The sequence below is a fragment of the Mustela nivalis genome (genome assembly GCF_964662115.1).
Source record: "Mustela nivalis genome assembly, chromosome: 4".
NCBI lineage: Eukaryota > Metazoa > Chordata > Mammalia > Carnivora > Mustelidae > Mustela > Mustela nivalis.
In genome coordinates, this window is record NC_139023.1 from 23629612 (window position 1) to 23647528 (window position 17917).

Consider the following 17917-nt stretch of genomic DNA (forward strand, 5'->3'; position numbering starts at 1 on the left):
TTTTCTGCTGTTGTGTCCTGGCCACTTTATCCTTCAGGCAAGTCGTCTGCAGAGGCGCTCTTCACCTGTTGTGAAATGAGACCTGTCACTACCACCAGTGGAACTGAGGCCCTGTAAGACTTCTGGGTGGGGAGAAGTGGTGTGGCCAAGGGTTTGGGCTGGGTTTGGGAGTGGTGTGTTGGGGGGCCATCACACTGGGTCCGACACAGATGTGACTGGAAAGGGTGGTTTTTCTGGAGCACAGAGGGGTGGCGCTCGGTGTAAAGGAGTTAAGTCGTGAGTGCGGAGGCTGCCCTTGTTCCCACGGGGCTGTGTGCTTAGGCTGAGGGGCGGGAGAGGGAAGTGGTGCCTGCCAGTTCCTTTGTTGCTGGTGGGGTCTTTCTGTGAATGCTGTCTCTCTGGGATACACTCTGAGATGAGCAAATAACCTCCCCACTGTGTGTCCCACCTGCTCTTCAGATCTCCATTTCCGCACTGTGTCCACAGGATGTTTGCCCTGCCTTCTTCCCCAGTGACCCGGGAGTCTCCTGAGCCAAACCTGCAGATCTTTAGAACTCTAGTGTTAAGCCCTGCTGATTGCCAGAACTCATGGAATTGGCCCCTCTTACGTTCCACGCCCAGGTGCTATGGGGATTTGTTTTCCTTTGTACTCCCCTGTGAGCTAGTCTGTCTTTCGTCAGTCTCTGTTACGGGGGCTCCCTCCCCACTGTAGCAGCCCGTCTTTTTCACTGCCTCTCTGCATTTTCCTACCTTCTTCCATGTGGCCTCTTCTCTACCTTTAGTTGTTTGCTCTGCCAGTCTTCAGATGGATTTCTGGGATATTTAGGGTGATTTGATAGTGATCAAGTTGTATGTGGGGACAAGGTATAGCTAGGATCCTGCTATTCTGCCACCATCCCTGAAAACCAACAGTTTTAACTAATGAACTCTTCCCATTATATCATACAGTATGGGAAAAGGGATAAGCCTCACAGGCTTCAGTCTTGGGAGTAGGATAGTGAGACAGGGGTCTCACTTTCTCGTCCATATCTCTCCAGTCTTCCTCCTTAGGGCCCTCCTCAAGACCCCTTAAGTTTTTGGTGTACCCATCCACTGTGCTCGAAAATTATATCCCTCCTCTCAAAAGAAGTCCTGGGCCCTGGGTCCTTTCTTGTGTTAAGACTTTTATGTTGGTTGGTAGAGGCTTTTCTCTGCTTAGTCTTTGCCTGTGTCGAAGATGAAAGGCTAGGCTCTGGTTCTGGCAATGGGCTTATGTTATTAAGAGTTCTGATTTCAGTTCATTCTCTTCACAGAAGAGAGCTTCACTCAGCTTCTAGCAGATATCCTAAGAGCAAATACAGATCATCATAATAAATATTAATTTACTTTCAGAGATAACCGGATCTGGCTTCACATGAAGTATGTTCTTCTTAACCCATTCATTATGAAATAATAATACAGGCATTATTGTACTAAGGAGTTTTAGTAAAAATAATTTCATGAATTTTCTTTTCTTCTTTTTTCATTTTTTAAGATTTCTTTATTGACTTGAGAGAGAGAGCCAGTACACACACATATGTGTGTGTGGGGGGGGTGAGGGCGGTAAGAGGGAGGGGGAGAAAAAGCGAAGGAGAAGGGGGAGAGAGAGAGAGAAAGAGTTTGTGTACCTTAAGCAGACTCCCTGCTGAGTGCAGAGCCCAACACAGGGCTCGATCTCATGACCCTGAGATCATGACCTGAACTGAAATTTAGAGTCAGGCACTTAACTGACTGAGCTACCCAGGTACCCCTTGAATTTTCTTAAATTACAAGGTTCTCTCTCTCTCTCTCTCACACCCACCCACACACACACACGCACGCGTGCGTGCGATCAGCCAAGAATGGGTTTTTCTGAGCCATTCTAGAAGATAGGCATCTACTCAAAGTAAGTTCTTTCTGACATCCAGATCTGTCCCCCAGTAGAAGGTGAGAAGAGGTGGAGGGTGCCTTTTTCCATATATTCAGCAATTCTTCAACAGTTATTTTGAAGTAGGAGATGACTCTAACTCCCAGGTCCATACATTATATACTACAGATATTTTTTTATCTACTACATGCCACATATCTGCGAGGTGCTGCGAGGTGCTGTACATATAATAACAGTGTTCAAGAAGATATGTATGGTTCTTACCAGCAGTTGCTATCCTTTGAGAGAGCCCTATAATTAAAAAGAATTTTAAATTTAGCATGATAGCCATTTTGATAGGCAGAGAGGAACTCTTCTTATGGTGTGTCTTTTCTGCTGTGTATCTTCAGCATCTTTTTCACTGGATCTTCTTTTCCTTCAACCTGCATATATAGTTAAGTTACTTCCCTTGATACTTGGTCCCCTTAGAACTTGTCCTTTTCCTTCCTTCCCTCTGAAGTTCATAAAGGAGTACTTTGTAATGGACAATATCCACTGTCTCTAAACTCAGTGTAGTCTGATGCACCTTGCTACTGACATAAGTCTTAAAAGTCATCAAAATTCACTTGTCATTTTCTTAGTCCTTATCCTATTTGTTCTCTTTTTATAGTGAACAGTCCCTCTTCCTCCTCACTCACCTTGTCATTTGCTCTTCCACTGCCTTTCTTGACAATGTCTTTATTCTCTGTCATTTTCTCTGGCCCTTGTCCTCCTCCTCATCCCCATGTGTAGATAATTATTCCAAGGATTTGTCTTTGGCATGCTTCTGTCTTTTGCAGATCTCATTTCTTCAGCTGTCACTTCTGTGCCTAGGGTTTTCAAGTGAAAATACTTTATAAAATATAAAGTACAGGGTTGCTTTATTGTTAATTATCTTATCCCCTGTACTAGCTTCTCTCTGAACTCTAACTTCCCATTTCTCAAAGTTTGCCTGATTCTCTGTTCTTACTGCTACTGATTTCATTCATATTTTCATTAACTTCCCTGACTTCCAGAAGCCACTGAAATTTTCCTGACTTAATTCTGTTTCTTCTGAATCCATGTAATACTGCTTCTAGACTACTTTTGAATGAAATTCTTATGTCTTGACCTGGTTTTCAAGGCCTTGCGTGATCTGACCCAGCCTACTTTTTCAGCTTAATTTCCCTTTCACTTTAACCTCATGTATCTCCTTAAGTTTCAGTCGAACATCTTTTTATTAATATACCCAAAAGGTGGGAATATGTTCTTTTGTGTCAGGCATATCATTGATGCCATGTCAGATACCAGCCTCTTCAAATAAGGCAGTTCTCTTATAATGTACATATAGTAATGATAGAACATTACGTATCTGTTTTAGAAGGCAACTCTCCCATCTATGACCATATTGTGATCTTTTTCCCCCCAGAAACATTTAAGAATGCACAAAGATATGTACTAAGGTGTTGTCAGGGAAAAGTTAGCATTTGGCAGCACTCTGGAAATTACACACTAAGTACTTTGTCATTTAATTAGATTTTTTTTTTCTGTCCTATACTTTTTTTCTTTTTGCTTAACTGACCATTATGTTTAATTTCAGGCTCTTGATGGTTTTTTTTTAGCAATCATGACAGATGGAAGCATAATATATGTGTCTGAGAGTATAACTTCATTACTTGAACATTTACCAGTAAGTATCCTGTGATCTTTTTCTTATTTAAGACCTATTTTAAATGTTCTAAAGCATGAGGAAGAGGATCTCCAGAGCAATGTTGAACAGTTGTTAGAGTCAGAGGGAGAGCTTTAACCATGTCTCCCTACTTGGCAGTAACTAATATTAACTGCCACTGTGTCTAACCTCTGCCCTTCTTACTCTCATGCTGTTCCCAGTGTTTCCTTTTTAATCAGCATGGCGACAGTGTTGCTAAGTTACTGGAAATACCTTAAGAATAAGTAAATTTGGGGGGAGTTATTTGTTCCTTTTAAAGGAACTCAAGTAATTTTCTCAAAAAAATAACTTAGAATAACATACTAAAAATAATAGGTACAGAGTTTTTGTGTTCTGTGCTAGAAATGAGAATTTGATAATGACCATATTCAGTTTATTTTCAGTATGACCAAGTGAATTAGAAAAGAATTATATTGTATAATTTTGATCAGGATGATGAATACCTGAATTATATCTTATTGCTTGCTGTTTTATTAAACGTGTATTTGTTGACTACTCTGTGTCACACTGTTATGCTGGGTGCTGTGTTGCAGCTGACAGTTTTTATGAATTTAAAGTTTTTATTTAAAATGTAATTGTTTAAAAAATGTAATTGTTCTTATTTAAGATAGGACTTATAGTGTAAATATTCTGAAGTTATTTATAAATTACTCTTAAATTGCCCATCTTTTGAAGATTTATAAGAATACAAAGTAAACTCTTCTATAAAGGTCTCTTTCAAGAGATAGCAAAAAGCACTATCACCCTTCCTTTGATTATTCTGCTACTTTATATGTTACCAAAAGAATAGACTCCACACTTAAACATCAGATTCTACAGCACGCCTAGTTAGGATTTAGATCTTTGATCATTAATGTTTTTCTTCTCAATGCAAACCCTCTTTGCCCACACATTCCCTCCTGGTTTTTTTTTTTTAACTTTTTTAATTTTAGAACTGGTTTTATATTTACAGAAAAATGAAGAAGACAGTACAGAGAGTTCCCATATGCCACATGCCCAGTTTCCTCTCTTACTCACATCTTCTGGATCTTTTTAGGTGATTGTGTAAGCCAAAGCTTATAGACTGGCAGGTGTATTTTTTTGGCAGAGAAGATTGCTAGTGATCCCGTAGACCCATTTCATTTCATTCTGAGTTAAGAGTAGCCTTTTTTTAAAACAGTTTTTCGCTTTTCTCTGCTTACTGTACTTTCCCTCACATCACTGACATTGCTGAATTATATGTTATTTAATGATTTGAAAACATAAGCACAAGTGTCTTTTGAGAAAATGAAATAATACTTGTTTAGGATTATGCATAATAGGAGAAAACAATATGTGCTTTCCTATTTTGAGTTGTCATTAAAAATTAACTGTAACAGGGCACCTGGGTGGCTAGTGGGTTAAGCCTCTGCCTTCGGCACAGGTCATGATCTCAGGGTCCTGCGATAGAGGCCTGCATTGGGCTCTCTGCTCAGCAGGGAGCCTGCTTCCCTTGCTCTTTCTGCCTGCCTCTCTGTCTACTTGTGATCTCTCTTTCTCTGTGTCAAATAAATAAATAAAATCTTTTAAAAAATTGAGAGTAACAAATAGTTTAAAATAATTTTTTCATTTTAATATGCAAACCTTTTTTGTCTAAAATAGAATATTGGCTGTTGCCTGAAAGGCAAGAAATATTAGCAAATCCCCAAATTAGGCTTTAGTGTTTATAATTCAGTTCTCTTGAGAAATTAGAATTTGCCATCTTAGTGTTCACTGGGACTTAAAATTTTTAAATCCTAATTCTGACTATAAAATTATAAAACTGATACTTTAGGTCCTGCAAAAAGAATATTTTTCTTTGTCACTTCATACTTATGAAATTAACTTAGGTACATTTTAACTATTTGTGGCTAACAATTAGGAGAAGGGATTTTGTTGATTTTTTCCCCCCTTCTTAGTTTGACATTCTGTGACAAAATCATAGGGTCATAGAACCTCAGCATCAGAAGGGATTTTAGACCTCCTCAGCCCAGCCTGCCTTTATGTTATCAGCAGACATGTCCCCAGAGAAATTGGATTTAATTATACAAACATTTAGTAAAAGTGGCAACACAAAAAGTCAGGCCTCTTGACTGGGAACTTAAAATTGGTTAACACTTGACAACTTAAGACTTGATTTCCTCACACTTGCTTAAATGTGCTCCTGAGAGAGAGCATATATTAAACTTGTAATCACCTGTAATGTGGGGCGGGGAGGGGGGTGGGGGTAGGAGAATGATTAACCGTGTTACAGTGTGACAGAGTCCAAGAGTGAAAGTGCTGCTCTGAAGATACTTTTCCTTTCCTTTTCTGTTCGTCTTAACTTGTTAGTTGGGAAGTATAAACATAAGTGTGTTTTAAGAAAGTCAGTACAGACTTTGGTATAAATATAGTATGCCACAATATAATTTAGAATTTTTTTGAATAGTTATATAATGATTTTGAAAGCTTATTTGATAGGGCCAGAATTTTTGTTCCTGGTGCCTGTACCAAAAGAACATAGTTATTATATCCAACATATACTTGACATTTTTCTCAGAGGAGCTTTAAATCCTTTTTAAGCAACTTGTGTTTATATTTCCAAACTAAAAGCAGTTATCTGACTGTTGGTTGCCTCCCTGAAAGAAAAGGAAATTGGTGGGAGTGAATAGTTTCCGCTTAATGGTCTCATTGACCTACTGTAGAGAAGAACAGAAAGACCTGAATGATCGAGTAATTCAGTTCCTGGGTATTGACCCAAATAAAACATGAATACTAGTTCAGAAAGATACATGTACCCCTGTGTTTATTGCAGCATTATTTAGGATAGCTAAGGTGTGGAAGCAACCCAAGTGTTCATCTATAGATGAATGGATAAAGAAGGTGTGGTGTGTATATATATATATAATGGAATACTACTCAGCCATAAAAAAGAAGGAAATCTTGCCATCTGCAACAACATGGATGGACCTAGAGGGTATTAAGTTAAATAAGTCAGAGAACGACATATCCTAAATAGTTTCCCTTATGTGTGGAACCTGAAAAAGAAAAGAAATGAATAAAAAGATCCCAGTAGACTCTTAAACACAGATAAGAAACTAATGGGTGCCAGAGGAGATGGGGGAGGATGGATAAAATAGGAGAAGGGGATTAAGAGGCACAGATTTCCAGTTTAAGAAAAGGAAAGAAAGGAAGCAGGCTGTTGATTTAGGTCACATTATAAACAGCAGATTTTATATTTCTTCTTCATGAAAATGATTGAGAGGGATAGAAGGATCCAGATAGCTACCATTTTCTTTTCTTTTCTTTGAATTGTGTTTGGGAACTGAGTGGGTGGTATGCCAACATCAAGTATGATTACCTTCATTTAGAGATTTTAAATGTAGTGGCTAAAGGAAAGTTTGACACATTAATTAATTCATTAGTTGCCTGCTAACTCTGACATTTCAGATTATCAAGTGTCAGGGGAAGCAGAATGGTGGGGAAGCATTACCTGTGACCATACCACTCTATACTAGCCATTCATATTTTCTCTATAAATATGAAACCTCCTATAAGTTTATAGGTGGAAAAGCAAGGGTAACATGACTCACATCATAATTTACTGGAATAGAAGAAATTGAAGATAAGAATAAATAATAGAAAACAATAATCATTTCCAAAATGAAAGTTTTAGTTTTTCAAATTGGTGTCTTATTTTTCTTTTAAGACAGTTTTTGTATTGGTACCAATGCATAGATTATTGATACTTTATTTCATCAATAAAAAGCAGTTTTCTAGCTTTTGTTCTTATTCATGCTTCAATTTTTAGTTCATTACTTCTGGAGATTTTTCAGACTTTAAGAAAAATCTCATTAAAATACAGATATATTTTTGGTATGGTTATCCCTTAAGCTTTATCAAATAACTCCTTAGCCCAAAATATTTTACTGTATTGATGACACTTATGTGCAAAGCATTGTGCCAGTTCTGCCTTGATTTGAAGGACAGGAGATAAAGGTGTAAGAGATAGGGCCCTTTTGTTCACTCATGGGGTAGCAGGACATAGACATTAAAATATAGCCAATTTTTTTTTTATGAAAAAGGAATGATATGAGTAATAAATACTAAAGGAATTTTATTATTTTTACTGTGGATTATGGTGTTTAGAGAATGCTTTTTTAAAAAAATTCATTTCAGGGGTAGAATTTAATGATTCACAGCTGAGTGTAACACCCAGCGCTCTCATTACATCAAGTCCCCTCCTTAATGCCCATCACCCAATTATCCCTTCCCCTCCAGCAGCCCTGAGTTTGTTTCCTAGAGTTCAGCATCTCTTATGGTTTGCTTCCCTCTCAATTTTCATCTTATTTTATTTTTCCTTCCTTCCCCTATGTTCCTCTGCCTTGTTTCCTTAAATTCCACATATGAGTGAGATCATATGTTAATTGTCTTTCTCTGACTGACTGATTTCACTTAGCATAATACCCTCTAGTTCCATCCATGTCGTTGCAAAGAGCAAGAAGAGAATGCTTTTTTGAAGGAAATAATTTGAATTAAACTTTGAAAGGTAGAGAGTACAAATCTGGAAAGAGGAGGGAAGGATATTCTGTTTCATGGGGTGGACAGTGAGGGCTAGAAAAAAGAAAATGTGTGGAGAGAAGAAAAACATCCCTTTCTTACCTCTCACTATCCCCCATGGTTGGTTTTTATTGTTCGTTGAGGGTTTTTTCCTTTGTTTTGCTTTTTTTTTTTTTTTCCCCTTATAACAAAGTGTTTAGTGTTTAAAATAGAAACAGTGGAAGTGCTTTGGTTGAATGCAGGGGCATAGACCTTTAGCCCGGCCTCCACAACCCCTTCTCACTCCCCTTGCCCTCCACCCCTTCCTCCACAGTTCCTGGCATACCACTTCACCCAGAATTCCATGGGGCAGTTTGAAAATGTAGAGAAACCAAGTCAAATGGACTGGATTTAATAGGAAATGTGAAGTCACTGAAGTTTTGTCATGATTCTTTTAAAATTATTTTTTTTTTTTAAAGATTTTATTTATTTATTTGACAGAAATCACAAGTAGGCAGAGAGGCAGGCAGAGAGAGAGAGAGAGGAGGAAGCAGGCTCCCTGCTGAGCAGAGAGCCCGATGCGGGACTCGATCCCAGGACCCTGAGATCATGACCTGAGCCGAAGGCAGCGGCTTAACCACTGAGCCACCCAGGCGCCCCTCTTTTAAAATTATTATTATGTTATTATTTTTATTTATCGGAGAGAGAGTACACATGTGCCTGAGTGCGGAAGAAGGCAGAGTGGGAGGGAGAAGCAGACTCCCTGCTGAGCATGGAGTCTGAGGCAGGCTTGATTCCAGGACCTTGAGATCATGACCTGAGCCAAAGGTAGATACTTAACCAAGCGAGCTACCCAGGGGCCCCTCTTTAGTAGTCCTCAAGGATAGGAACTATCTTAACCGTTTTTTATTCCACAACCATGGCACATCACAGACAACCTGATGTTTGTCAAATTATTTTTGGTTACTAAACCATGGTTAAAGCCATATTTTTAGCAAGGATTGTAAAGCTTAACATACTACTTGCCTCTTTTGTTATCTAAAAGCAAGGCTTTTTGTCAGTGGGATGCAGGATAGATGGCAGGAAAAAATGAAATAAAAAAGAAAAGACACACTAGACAATTGAAATAACACCGAAATCAAATCTTCTCTTCACTTAGCCAGTGGCTAATGCTTTGGTCCTTTGTTATAGTGTACACCACCATAATTTACCAGAGGTTTGGATATGTGGTAAGGCTGTATCTCCTAGCCAAAGATACTTGTATTAAACCTTCTTAGTCCTGTTATATAGTAAATGTTCAAATTTGGTGAAACTCACATTTGCAAATAATTTATCAGACTTTCACAGTCATATTGATCATTGATCTGATGATGCTCATAGCAGGGGCATGGAAGTCATGTTAACCTTCTTCCACCTTCTCTTGTTTTTTGAGCTGTGCTTTATAACTTGGAATTTGTCAGTTTTTATAGATGATTGAAAGTTAGCTATATGCTCATGTGGTGTTTTAAGAAAGATGATATACTTTTAAAATAAATGTACTTGAATCACTAAAATTATTGTGTTTTTTAAAAATTTCTTTTTTAGTCTGATCTTGTGGATCAAAGTATATTTAATTTTATCCCAGAGGGGGAACATTCAGAGGTTTATAAAATACTCTCTACTCATCTGCTGGAAAGTGATTCGTTAACCCCTGAATATTTAAAATGTAAGTAGTCACTGTCAAGCAAAAAGTTAAATGTATTTGGTTGCATTTTCCTTTAGTTTTATAACAAACACAGTTTAGCTTTTGTAACAAACACAGACATGTCAAACCATATCAACACATAGCATCATGCCATATACCCTATTAGATCCTTTTTAAATATTAATATATACATAATGGAATTATGACCATATTAAAAGTCTGCACTCTCTTTCAGGGTATATTGAAACCCACTCTTTTTTGTTGTAATAGTTTTGCCATAAAAATATATTTCACACAGAAGTGGAGCCTGGCAATAAATTAAGAAAAAATATTTTTGTATGTAATGAGAGAAAATAGTCTCATTTTTACCATCACTGACCAATTGAACACTGGAACTGTAGAAAAAAGTAACTTCTGTATTTCAGAATATTATTATGTAAAGGAAATTGCTTTATTAATTAAACTGAATTAAGTTATCATTTATTGTATATATTTAATATGCCTGGAACTTGGGCTATCTCATAAGAGTGCCAAGAATAGTGAAAAATAGTCCTTGCCTTCAAGAAGTACAAAATACTGTGGTATAATTAGACATTTCTCTTAGATTCATTTGACAAATTAATTTGACCAGACTGTTTCATTTTCTTCACTAAATTACCCCTTGTTCAATCTGAAATCATTATAACACTGTTTAGTATTTAATCACTTTTTTTTTTCGTGATTTAAAATATTTGAGTTTTCTGGTAATACTACTTAATCATTTTAAAAGTTATTTTTATTTTGAACCCTGAAATTCTGTAGCATACTTACTAAAAATAGACACACACACACACAGACACACACACTCACCTTTATGTGTAACTATGTGTGAATGTATATCTTTGTTAAGAACAGATTGGGAGTCAGGAAGAACTAGAGATAAGGAGAATCCATTTGAAGCCTAGTTCTTATGACATTGACCAATAGACCATTCCAGGAAAGAGATCTGGACTGGACACAGAGGCAGTTGTGTGTCTGTAAATAGGGCTTGACATCATGGATTGAATGGCACTGTTTAAGGTAAACATATAGAACAAAGAGAAGAAAGTTGGAACTCTGGGCCATAGCAGTAGGTGGACAGAGGAGAGATGGTCCACTTTAGCGACCTTTGTAAGGGCAGAATTGACTAGAGAACTGAATGCAGGCAAGCTTCTGGCAGAAAGACAGCTCTCAGACTTCTGCTTCCAAGATCAGAGGTGAGGTTGGCAACAGTACTTTTTGATAGAGAAAAGTTTTAATTAAATGACTTCCTGACCCCCTGGTTAAACAATTAGTATACAAAACAAATTTATTTCTCTCCCAAAACTGTTGATGCCAAGTGAATAATGTGATATATAACAGGGAAAATTGCTTAGAAAATTCAGGATCCTGCAGACTGGTCGTTTGGACCATAGTGAAGATGGGGTGGTACAGGTGGTGTGATTTGTGTCCAGAGAAGGAAATTGGGCTCACTAGTTCATCCTAAGGAGTTTGAGTTTTATTTTTTACATAATGAGGAGCTAGTGAAAGGGATTTGGGGGAAAACAAAAAAAGTGGTCTGAAAAAAAGTATACCTCAGGTGAAAAATTTTGGAAGGACCAGACTGGAGGTAAGAATAGCAATAGAAGTAAGGGTGGAAAGAAAAACCTATATATGAGTGTTGAGTAGATGAACTCAGGAGGACTTGGCATTAGGCACAGGTGACCAAGTGGCCAGGGATCATCAGTGAGGAAGGTTTTAGGAAGAAAGTAGTTAGATCTGCTGAGTTTGATAATAAAGCCTTTTGTGGTAATGACAGAAGAGTATGAGTTTGATGCTGTGAGTAAAAAGAGGTGTTACTAGTCCTTGAGTGCTGAAATAATGATGAGAAGGTACTATTAGTCTAAGAGTAGTAGGCAAGATTGAATTCTAGTGGCAGGAGTGTAGAAGCTTAAAGAATACATTTTGCAGCTACCGGAATGCAGGGTAATTTCTCTACTAAATTGGTGGTATTGGATGCTAAGTTGGAAAAAATGACTAGTGAGAGCTTGGTGAAATAAACAGCAGGTCCTGGTGACAGATTGGTTTTGGGGCATATGATAGAGAAGAGACCAAATTGGTAGGGTTTCCAACTGGGGAGAGAACACACATAAGCCAGAGGAGAACAACTGGCTTAGAAGAAAGAGGGATAAATTCACTTCCAGATATTTCGAGTTTAAGTTGCTTGGTGGGACAATCAAGTAGAAATGTCCTAAAGCAAATAATGATATGAGATTTGGTGTTAAACATAAAATGTTAGAATTAGAGAGAGATTTAGGAGTAAATAAATTTACCAATGCCAATAAATTTACAAGGGGATAGTAAAAGATAAAAAAGAACTCTTGTAAATGCTCATAGTTTGAAAATTGATTGATGGAGAGTTTATGGAAATAGTAAGGTAGGAAGGTTAAGTTTCGTGTTATGGAGATGAAAATGTAATGAGTCTTAAAGAGGTAGAAACAACGAGGAAAGATCACTGATTGTATTGTTAACTCAATACAAATGTTGGTGATCTTAAAAAGAAATTTCTTCAGAGGTGTAAGGACTAAACACCACATTTCATGAAAATTCAGGGAGATGAATCTATGGAAATAGAGCACGTAATAAAAAGGAAGATCTATGATCCTAAAAAGAGTAGCATGAAAAACCCTTTGTTTAAGGTGGAAAGACCTCAACAAATTTTAAAATTGGAAAGTAAGGGCCCGAAGAGAATGTATGGGTGCTAAAGGAATGAATGACCGTGGAGTAGCCCTAGTCCTAGAAAAGGTCGGAAAGACTTCGAGGTGGAGAAAAGCATTAGCTTTGTAATGGAAGCAAAACCTTTCTTTCACATGAGAGTGAAGAATGAGAAGGAAAAACAGATGAAAGTGGGGAAATATACAGTTGCTTATAACAGAAGATATGTCTCCTCTATTAAGAATAAGATGAGATCGTCTTCTAAAGATATTTTACTTTTATGAACTAAACAAAATGTCATTGAGGACTTCTGTTGGAGAAAATAATGATTATAAACTTACACAACTTTTATCATCTTATAGATCATTCATTATGACAGATCACAAATATATCACATTTTTTCTCATTTCAGCAAAAAATCAGTTAGAATTCTGTTGCCATATGCTTCGAGGAACAATAGACCCAAAGGAGCCGTCTACCTATGAATATGTGAAATTTATAGGAAATTTCAAATCTTTAAATAGTGGTGAGTTAAAAATATAGTGAATTTTAAGTTGGTTCTTTAAACTTTTAAAGACACAGATGTTTGAACATCAATAATAACTAGATTTTACTGGAGTAACTGATGATAATTATTTCCTTATTTTTTTAGTATCCACTTCAGCACACAATGGTTTTGAAGGGACTATACAACGCACACACAGGCCTTCTTATGATGATAGAGTTTGTTTTGTAGCTACTGTGAGATTAGCTACACCTCAGTTCATCAAGGTATGTCTCTATTTTCCAAAGAGGATTTCACTTCATATTATGAGAACTAGCTTTATGTAATTTTTTTGTTGTTTCCAGAATAACTGATAGTTCTTACAAACATTAAAGCAGTAATGATCATGAACCATTAAATATACGTGCTTGTGATAATTTTTTTAAATTTAAAATCAGTTAATGAACATATACTGTTTTATAAGTTTCAGAAGTAGAATTTAGTGATTCATTAGTTGCATACAACACCCAGTGCTCTTTACTTCCAAGTGCCCTCCTTAATGCGTATCACCCAGTAACACCATCCCCCAGCCCCCGGCCCCTCTAGCAACCCTCAGTTTGTTTCCCAGAGTCAAAAATCTCTTACGGTTTCTCTCCCTCTCTGATTTCATCTTAATTTATTTTGAAGCAAATGAGTTATCAAGGCACTCATTAAATTATAACTATTTTTAAAATACATATCCTTTGCAGTTAACCAGTGGTTATATATCACCACTGTCCTGCTTTTGTGCAAAGTGTTAGGTTACTTTTTTATATAGTTCACAATCTATACTCAAGGGGAAAGACGAAAAATTTAGGTGATTTTTAAAGATTGCTTTTGAAATTTTCTTTTGAAATATGTAAGTGACCTTTTACCGCATATAATTTTACCTTTTTAATTTTAAAATTCAGTTAAATAATTTATTTTATTCCCTGGGGCTCAAGAAATAGATGATTAGTAGTAGACAAGTTGGAAAATAGTTCAGCCACTAGAAAGTGGCTTGAAATAAGCCAGGCTAAGATTTTAAATTTAGAGGGAGACCGTATTCTAGAAGTAGAACTTTGAGAACCTTAGTCCAGTCTTGTTCTGCTTGTTCTGTTCTTAGGAAATGATAGCAGCGGCTAACATTTGCTGATGGCTGTGTACTTCATATGTACAGTCTCATTTAATTATTCTGATAACTTTATAAGATAGATGCTAGTATGAACCTCATTTTATATGTAAGGAAATTGAGGCTTTGGGAAGTTACTTGCTCAAAGTCGCAGCTGTTAAGTGGTAGATTAATTAATTGATTAATACTTGCTCGAAGTTGCAGCTGTTAAGTGGTAGATTAATTACAATTCCCATTTTCTCAAAGCCCAAACTCTTAATTCACTTCATTGTGCTGTAGGAGGTCATTCAAGGACACAGAGGAGGTTGGACTGCATTGCTGAGTATGACTAGGGTCTAGGATTATTGTGAGTGGAGGGCGTAGGGATGGTGGAAGATGAGATTAGACCAGGAAGCGGAGTCCAGAAATAAAATATGTTTCTTTGTTGTTTCTCCATGCTAAAGAGTTTAAACTTTATCCTAACCGAAGGAGAAATCATCAAGGTTTTTAAGCAGGGAAGTCATAATCTTACTTGAGTATCAGAAGGTAACTGTGGCCAGAGTAAAAGATGAGTTAAAGAACAGGGAGACTTGTCTGGGGAGAAGCTATGGCAATAACATGAGCCAGAGATGGCAAGTCTAGAGTCTAATAAGACCCTGCAGATGGATGGGATTACAAAGTTGTTTTTTTGTTTGTTTGTTTGTTTTTTTAAATTTAGAAGGTGAAATTGAAAGGATTTGGTAACAGCCCTTTAGGTGGTTTTTAAAAGGGGAAAACGAGAGTGTCTTGTGACTATCAGATTTCTAGACTGATGGCACAGCACAGGTATGCCTCCAGGAACGAGATACAAAACTGTGTGCATATAAGGAGTAAGGCAGCTAGTTCATTTTAGGACATACGGAGTTTGTGATGCGTGGGGACATCCAGACAGAAATGTAGAACTGTAATTCAGGAGAGAGATCTGAATTTAGAATTAGGGTTTTACAGGCATGTGAGTGAATAGAGAAATATGTTGAGTGAGAAATACTTTCCAGAATTCTACATGTTTATTGTCACATTCTTTAATACTAGAAAATTAAAATGTGATTAAAAAATAATTTAGGGAAAAATGATCTAATAATGAGTTTCATGGCTGACAATATTAAGGATTCTCCTAAGGGCACAGAACAGTATTTCTAAATTGTAATTAATTTGCTTTTAGGAAATGTGCACTGTTGAGGAACCTAATGAAGAGTTTACATCCAGGCATAGTTTAGAATGGAAGTTCCTATTTCTAGATCACAGGTAACTTCATTTTAAATTCCATTAAAAGCTAAAAGTCATGTAAGTCTTGAAATTAATGGGTTTCAGGGAAAAAATTTTTCTAATGAGATGTTCAATCCATTATCCATTTTTCAAAACTTAAGATTGCCCCCAAAGCTGATTTCTTTTTTTAAGATTTACTTTATTTTTTATTTTTTAAAGATTTTTAAAATTTATTCATCTGAGAGAGAGAGATCAAGCAAGAGTGCAAGCAGTGGGAGAGGGTCAGAGGGAGAAGGAAAAGCAGGCTCCCCACTAAGGAGCCCAACACGGGCTTGGTCCCCAGACCCCAGGATCATGACCTGAGCCAAAGTCAGATGCTCAACCGACTGAGCCATGTGCCCCTCAAAAACTGATGTCTAGTTGAAGTATTTCTTATTATGGAAAAGTTATAATATTGATTGTTTTCTAATTTAGGGCACCACCTATCATAGGATATTTGCCCTTTGAAGTTCTGGGGACATCGGGCTATGATTACTATCATGTGGATGACCTAGAAAATTTGGCAAAGTGTCATGAGCATTGTAAGTAGATTTTAATGTTGCTGGTGATAATAACTGCTTCCGGTCAACTAAATAGTGTATTAATAGAGGGTGGTAAAATGCAGACTTGTAACCATTTTTGTATTTGTTTTAAAAAAATACTGGAAGATTTCCTTTTTTGGAAGATTTTTACTTTATAGCCAATCCAGTAGGAATTGTAGATCAAACTTAAACTTGTTTCTGTTTTACATATTTTAATCTGTAATAGTAAGTACAGGTTTATAATATGGCATCTAATGAACCTTGTTTTTGAAGTGTATAAGTTCTAAATCCGGAGTAAGAGAAATAGATTGCTTTGAAAATTGTATATGTCAAAATACTGTAACCTTAGTTCATGAGTTTTAATACCCAGGCATGTAAGTCTGCCCAGGAGGCGAGTACACATTTAAAGAAACTCTTAGAAAGCCACAATGAATGCTTAATATGACCTGCTGTGTTGTGGTTATTAGCAGCAGGAACAGTAGCCCCTTGTTGTGCCTGGCTGACACAATTCTAAACGATTTATGTATGTTATCTCTGTAGAATCTCTGTAGAATAACATATTCTTACAACTGATATATATGTTATTGAAAAGCCTGAAGAATTGTGTTTATAGATTTAAATATAAATGATAGCTTTGACTAAAAACCAGATTCATAGCTAATGATATGAATCAATAAATTTTTTCTCTTTTTCTTCTTAGTAATGCAATATGGGAAAGGCAAATCATGTTATTATAGGTTCCTCACCAAGGGACAACAGTGGATTTGGCTTCAGACTCATTATTACATCACTTATCATCAATGGAATTCAAGGCCAGAGTTTATTGTTTGTACTCACACCGTAGTAAGGTAATAATCCTTTTATAGCATTTCTGAATTACAGAAACACTGATAGTTTGGCAATGTAATTTTTAGGCATAACTTGTTAAGAACTACAGTGGTCTTTCTCTTAATTTTTTATACATGTTTTCAATGCATTATTAAAGGCATTATATGGAGATAGAATGGAGGTAATATACATATATAATTCTTGACGTGAATGTCATAGTTTAGAGCAGAAGCTGTAACTGTCTTTTATGTACCAAAGTCCATCGTGTAAAAGGAGCACTGGAGTAGATAAGCATACTTTTCCTTTATTTAATTCTTCTTAAGTATTGCGAGTCACAGATCATTTACAGAGATACCTAGGTTAAGGTAGAACACTATAGATGTGTTGCAAGTTTGGGTAGTGCATAACAAATACCGTGGAATCTGTGATCAACAAGTAAGACACAAAACAAACACGGAACACATCTCTACAGTATTTTAGGTGAATGGTTAAGCACGAAAATTCTGTTTTTTTTTTCCATTTGTAGTTATGCAGAAGTTAGGGCTGAAAGACGACGAGAACTTGGCATTGAAGAGTCTCTACCTGAGACAGCTGCTGACAAAGTAGGTATTTTAGAGTTTTAAAAAAAATTATTTTTTTCCAATGAAAGGCAAGACTCAATATAAGAAAAGCATTTTTTAAATATTTCATTGCCTCACTTGTGACAGGGTTATAAATTATATGTTACTATTTTTATTTTAAATTTAATATTTTAAAATCTTTTCTGCTTCTAAAAAAGATTTGAAGGGCCTCCTATTTAGTGAGAGACATATTATCTCGGATTTAAACTACCATTTACTAATCTCCTGCAATGTGCAAGGCTCTGGCTAGTTCTTCATATGAAGCATGAAGAGTCATTTATTCCTCAGACATCTTTATCTCATAGGTAATATCCCCATTTTGGAAATGTTGAAACTGAGGCTTTAAGTGGGGGGAGTTTCCCCTAAAGACACATGGCTTGGAGTTATAGTCAGAATTTAAACTGTGGTTTCTCTTTTCATTAATACCAGGTGGAAGTTTAGTATATTAGTTACTTATTGTTGTGTAACAAAACTTAATGATATAAAAATAATACACATTTATTATCTC

General features: G+C 36.5%; 1 protein-coding gene across 1 annotated transcript in view; it reads left to right on the forward strand.

Annotated features, from left to right (window-relative positions):
• Nucleotides 1-17917, forward strand: part of CLOCK (clock circadian regulator) — a 119099-nt gene that overhangs the window by 85548 nt on the left and 15634 nt on the right. The window contains 8 exon segments of the mRNA XM_082728680.1: nucleotides 3483-3572; nucleotides 9711-9831; nucleotides 12935-13048; nucleotides 13175-13293; nucleotides 15337-15419; nucleotides 15855-15961; nucleotides 16662-16809; nucleotides 17316-17391. Of these exon segments, the coding sequence (XP_082584806.1) occupies nucleotides 3483-3572; nucleotides 9711-9831; nucleotides 12935-13048; nucleotides 13175-13293; nucleotides 15337-15419; nucleotides 15855-15961; nucleotides 16662-16809; nucleotides 17316-17391 (858 nt within the window).